The 6,127-nt window shown below is 36.9% G+C and overlaps 1 protein-coding gene across 1 annotated transcript in view; it reads right to left on the bottom strand.

Annotated features, from left to right (window-relative positions):
- Positions 1 to 2,950: 2,950 nt before the first annotated feature.
- The window catches only part of ARL6 (ADP-ribosylation factor-like 6), a 43,035-nt gene continuing 39,858 nt past the window's right edge, over positions 2,951 to 6,127 (bottom strand). Inside the window, exon 7 of the mRNA XM_006868593.1 lies at positions 2,951 to 3,103. Coding sequence (XP_006868655.1) covers positions 3,078 to 3,103 — 26 coding nt within the window. The 3' untranslated portion in view covers positions 2,951 to 3,077. The remainder of the gene's footprint in view (positions 3,104 to 6,127) is intronic.

The following is a 6,127-nucleotide window of genomic DNA, read 5'->3' as shown; positions in this document are numbered from 1 at the left end:
AGCAAAAGGAAGTTAAGTACAGAAACAGGAAGTGAGAGATGTAGGCATGATGTGGGGACTATGTGAATGTACCTACCTAAAGTTAGTTGAAGGAGTTCTGGTAGCATATGTGTTAGGTAGGTTACGTGTTAGGCTGCTAACTACAAGCTCAGCAGGTTGAATCCACCAGCAGTTCCATGGGAGAAAAATGAGGCTGTCTGTGCCCATAAAGATTTTCACCCTTGGAATCCCTACACAGGGTTGCTATGAGTTGGAACCGGCTAGATGGCACATCACCACGATCACCAAAGTTGGTTGAATCCCAGAAGCAAATAGCAACTCAAGAAGCAAAAAGCAAATAGAACCTAAGTGTATCTAGAGTAGCTGATAAAGTATCTGGAAAGTACCCTAGAAAATTAATTATTTAAACAAACTAGCTTAGTTCGAGGTGTGTCTTAGGGATCTATTCTGATATTTCTGTCCTTATGGTTCTTATGAGGGATAAAGAATTTGTTGGAGGTTATCCCAAGCTGTTCTATACTATATATTATCTTCTTTTCTATAGTTGTTAAGTTCTGTTGAGTTGGTTCTGACTCACCCAGACCCTCTATAGGGTTTCCAAGAAGCAGCATGGGTCAGGGGTAAATACTCACTCACAGAATAGAAATGATCTATGATTTGCCCAGGGTGAAAAGCTTTGTCCCAATAAGAATAATAGCAAATGAGTACAGGCCAATCAGATTCACTACTATATATGTAAACTTAGAAATACTAATAGAATTAATCAATTGGTAAAAGACAAATGAAAATATATATGCAAAGATCAAGGAATTGATGGAGGACCAAACTCTTCCTGCTGACTAGAATTAGCTTGTATGCAGAATGACCTTCTAGTTTCTGTATCTATGAAACCTAGCCCTGTTAATTCTTACATTTTTATAATATTCCTATCTCACTTACTGTCAAGTGTTGTTGTTAAGTACTGTCAAGTCAGTTCCAACTCATAGCAACTCTGTCTAGGGTTTCCAAGGCTGTAAATCTTTGTGGGAGCTGAAAGCCTCATCTTTCTCCTGTCAAAAGTATATGTGCCTTAAAATATTACCTAATTTGTTAAGCTAGCCTGGCTATATCTCCATTCTTGCCAATCCAAAAAGCCTAACTAATTAATCCTATTGGGTCTGTACTATTCTCTTGCTGCACAACAAACCACTATAAAACTTAGTAGCTTAAAACAATAGTCATTTTTGATTCCATAGTTACACCATTAGACTTCACCCCTGAATTATTCATATAGCTGCATTCAGCTAGAGTATCAGCTGGTTAAGGTTAAGGTTCAATATGGCTTCACTCACACATCTGACAGATGGGGTTGTGGCTGAAGCGCCTCAGTTCTCTTCAAATAGCAAAGTCAGAAGCTGCAATGCCTCTTGATGGCTAGGCTCTGGAATTTGAACAATATCTCTTCTGCCACAACCTATTGGCCAAAACAAGTCATGAGTCCAACATTCAATGCATGGGTAAATCAACTCCATTTCTTGATGAGAACCCAAAGTATTATGGCCATATTTTTCCATTTACCACAGAGTTCTTCCTGGGTCATGCTAATTTCTGGCTACTTAGTAATTTCCAATGAATTGCTTTACTAATTCCTAATTTAAGTGCTTTCTGGATAAATTTCAATTTGCCAAATCACTGAGATTTCTGAACTGAGAAACTGGATTATAGAATTTTTATTATAGTTTTTAAATGATTTTATTAAAATCTTTGTAAAACATATACCACACTTGTAGTTACCATGACACATCTTTATAACTTACTTATCTTTTGCCTTCTGCTTTTATCATTCTCACAGTTATGGATGTCAGTGAGTTATATATTATATATCAGTCTTTCTTTATATACATTTTTTCCAGGATTGACACCATTGCTATAAAAACTGCCTCCAATGATTAACTTAAAATGAAAGCATCCAGAGTCCATAGCTATAAGTGGTCTTCAGTTAGGCTGTGAGACGTCACATTCTAAAAAACATTTATGAAGCAGCTTGTTGTTGTTGTTTTTGTTGTCAGGTGCCATTGAGTCGGAACTGACTCATAACGACCCCATGCACAGCAGAACGAAACAATGTCTGATCCTGGGCCAACCTCACTATTGCTGCCACACTTGACACCATCAATGGAAGCTTAATGACTCATAATTCATTGTAGCAGACCACTATAGTAAATTGGAGGCATTTTAGATGAAGAAACAAGAAGTCAATTATAATAATTATTGAACAACCAAATGTTAATTCACTTTTGTATCTCTTAATCTGATGACATAGTATTTTCAGTCAGTCAATAACATAAAATCAGATACTATGATGAAACAGATCTCAAATTCTCCTTTATTAAACTTTATGTTCTTTGAAGCAAGGAATATGCCGTATTATCTTTTATCTCTACTACCTAGGACTATGCCTGACTGACAGGTGTTCAATAAATATCTACTGAATAAATATATTTAGCTTAATTTGTTTTCATATCATATAGAAATGAGGGAAAGTAAAACACCAAATATCATGTTACCAGAGCATTATTGTTTTCATTACAAATAAAGCACACCAGTTAGTATATTATATTTTATGTTTTATTTATGGTAACATATAGCAAAAATTTAATATACACCAATTACCCACGGTCCCTTATAAATATCTAAACTTCTTTTTTTTACAAACACAATTTGTACTATAAAGTTATACCATAAGCTAAAATTGAAAAAAAAAAAAAGATGATTTTTTTAAAAAACTGCATAAATTGTGATGAGACACTGAGCTAGCTTTTAACATTCTAATTTGAATATATACCCTTACCAAGAGGCTGATAATTCTATGAAGTCCTTCGAAGAGTAGATTTAGTTTTCATATAGCTAATGGCCAGATTAGCAGACCTAAACTCTTAAATTGTTACAAAGCTCACTTAGAGTCCATATATGCAAGTAGAAGATTATAAAGCATTCTTAGATGCACAAAAATCCTCTGAAAACTTTTAAGTATTCCGATTGCCTTAAATATACATTTCTTGAATTGGAGATTGCTGAGGTTTCTAAATGTTATCTTTTCATGTCTTGACCGCCTGGATCTGATCTGATTAAAAAAAGAAAAAAGAAAAAAAATTGAATCCACAGTGGAAAACCTATTTTTTAAAGTAATCCAAAATAAATCTACAGGAATACAATAGAAACCTATTTATATCCCTAATTTTGAAAAGTACAATTCATAATACAATTTTGATTTTTATCAAAGTTGTATACTCCTATTGTTAAGATTCTACAAAACTTGTATGAAAAATAGCAGTTACTTGTCTCTACCTTTATTTTTCCCTTTCAGCTGCAACTACTTCCTGTACTCTTTAATGTGGTTGCCTCCACCATCTCTGAATATACTTTTATCATTACTTCTTAACTAATGCTGTTGTTGTTGTTAAGTACCATCAAGTCATTTCCCAAGTCGGTTCTGACTCATAGCGATCCAGTATAGGGTTTGTAAGGAGTGGCTGGTGAGTTTGAACCACTGATCTAATGGTTTAAACCAACCGTGCAGTTCTGCGCTTATCTTACAGTGCCACACTAGGACCATAGTGACTCTGTATAGTGTTTTGGAGGAGTGGCTGGTGAGTTTGAACTGCTGACCTTGCGGTTTAAAGAAACCTTCAAGTCCAGTGCTCAACCTATTGAATAACAGGTTCCTTCAATATAATGAAAATTCAGTTCACTGCCACACACTATCATGCTACTACTCTATAACCCATCTTAATGTTTCTAAGACTCCCATCCTAACAAACTCATGTTGTTATTAATTGCTGTGGACTCTGTTCCAACTCATAGTGACCCTGGAGCTGCTGGTGAGTTTGAACTGCTGACCTTGTGCTTATCCTACAGCGCCAAACCAGGACTCCAACATGTAGTAATTATTAATATGATGGTTATGTAAATGCTAATCATAACTGAAGATAGATGGCATGTTAAGGTAACTTTTCCTTTCCTCTCCTACATTTTATTTTCCCTGGATTAATAATTTCCCCCAACATTTACTAGTTTCTTTTTCATTTTTAATGTTCTTATCACTAATCCAACTACAATACTTTCATACTGCTTAAAACTTTTACTATGGTTAAAGCACATCCTCTTCTTGAATAACCAAATCCTCCAGTTTGGACTATTTGTTCTGTCGAAAGGGGTGTCTCTAGGCAGTTAATTGGAGGGGCAGGTTTGCTGATCCATTAAGCTGAGAGTTGAGACTAACCTTGAGGCTAAGGCTTATGGTGGAATGGTGAGTCTTGCAGGCATTTATCAGCAGCCTAAAAGAGCCTTGTAACATTGGCTGGGCAGAGACCCCAGAGAGGAGACCCAACAGAGGAGAGGTTATCCTGACTAAAGTATTGTGCCCTGAACATTCCTGACCCTGAATGTTTAACCTTTAACTTCCCTAATAAACCCCGTAACTGTGAGTATGGTGTCTGACTTTCTATGGATCATTGCAGTAAATCTTGAAACCTAGTTGACTAGAGACTGCTGTGAAGGATGATTTGGTCCCACATTTTTTGCAACACTTACAGTAAAATGTGACTGGAAAGGGACTGACTTAAAATGAGCTGTTCAAAATGAAAACAGAAATTAAAGATTTGGGAAATTCTGCTATACAAATCAAGGACAATGTTCTAAGGATGTAGCTACAAAATATTTTGTTAAAGAGATAATGCCTGTGACTGATGGATCAAACCAACTACTACAGAGGAAAACCTCAGCTTAGACTGAAAGGAAAAAGTAAGGAGGAAAAAAAACAAACCCACCTTCTTCTTGGAAATTTATAGGCAAGAAACAAGTCAAAGGAACTACATCTGCTGTCCTCCAAGAAAAGGACCATCCCTGGAGTAGTTTGGAGATCAGCAAAATTGTTGGAAGGAGCGAGGTTAGCGGTTCAAACCCACCAGCCACTCCTCAGAAACCCTATTCAGGGTCACTGTGAGTCCGAACTGACTTGACAGCACTTAATAACCATCACTTTGTGGATTTAGGAGGAGGTCAGACACTACTCTCATGCCATTGTTGAAGGTTGGTGTTAAGTGCCAAGTCGATTCTGACCCATAGCAACCCTGTATAGGGTTTCTAAGGAGCAGCTTGTGAGCTTGAACCACCTACCTTGCAGTTCAAACAACTTTGCAGGCTGATGCATTAGCCCACAGCGCCACACCAGGACTTAGGTTCTCTTATTTCATAGTATTTTAGTCTTCAAATGTCTTTTGATACTTTGCCATCTGTATATTTGTATGAATAAATACGACAAAATGACTGGAATTTGGAAATGTGTAAGGTTTGTTAAATGGGTCTTAATTCTCATGCAAACTATTCAGTGACTGTCTAAGGCATTGTGATGTTAATATTTATAGGTCTTGTATCTTAAGCTATTCTGATTCCTCAAAGATGACTGTTGTGGTTGTTAGGTACCATAGAGTGATTCATGGCAACCACAAGCACAACAGAAAGAAACACTGGTCCTGCACCATCCTCACAATTGTTAGGTTTGAGCACTTAGATATAACTCTGGCTAACAACTTTCCTGATTTTAAACCCCTCAGGATTCCTTTGTTCTGTTTGAATCAATGTACAGTTTCCTCAGGAGCACAGTCAGGTGTTCTGAAATACCCATTCTTCACAATGTTATCCACAGCTTGTCATGATCCACACAGTCAAATGCCTTTGCGTACTCACTGAAACACAAGGAAACATCTTTTTGGTATTCTTTGATTTCAGAAGGCAGCTAACATCAGCAATAATATCCCTAGCTCCACGTACACTTCTGATACCAGCTTGAATTTCTGCCAGTTCTCTGTTGATGTACTGCTGTAACTGTTTTTGAACTGCCTTCAGCAAAATTTTACTCACATGTGATATTAATGCTATTGTTCTATGGTTTCCACATTCTGATGGGTCACCATTTTATGGAAGGGACACAGATTTGGATCTCTTCCAATCAGCTGGACAGGCAGCTGTCTTCCAAATTTCTTCGAATAGACGATGAGTGCCTCCTGTACTTCATCAGTTTGTTGACATGTTTCAATTTGTAATCTGTCAATTCCTGGAGCCTTGTTCGTTGCCAATGCCTTCAATG

The sequence above is a fragment of the Chrysochloris asiatica genome, unplaced genomic scaffold, assembly GCF_000296735.1.
Source record: "Chrysochloris asiatica unplaced genomic scaffold, ChrAsi1.0 scaffold00120, whole genome shotgun sequence".
Classification (NCBI taxonomy): Eukaryota; Metazoa; Chordata; class Mammalia; order Afrosoricida; family Chrysochloridae; genus Chrysochloris; species Chrysochloris asiatica.
The sequence above is the reverse complement of the archived record's forward strand: the minus strand, read 5'-3'. Positions and strand labels throughout refer to the sequence as shown.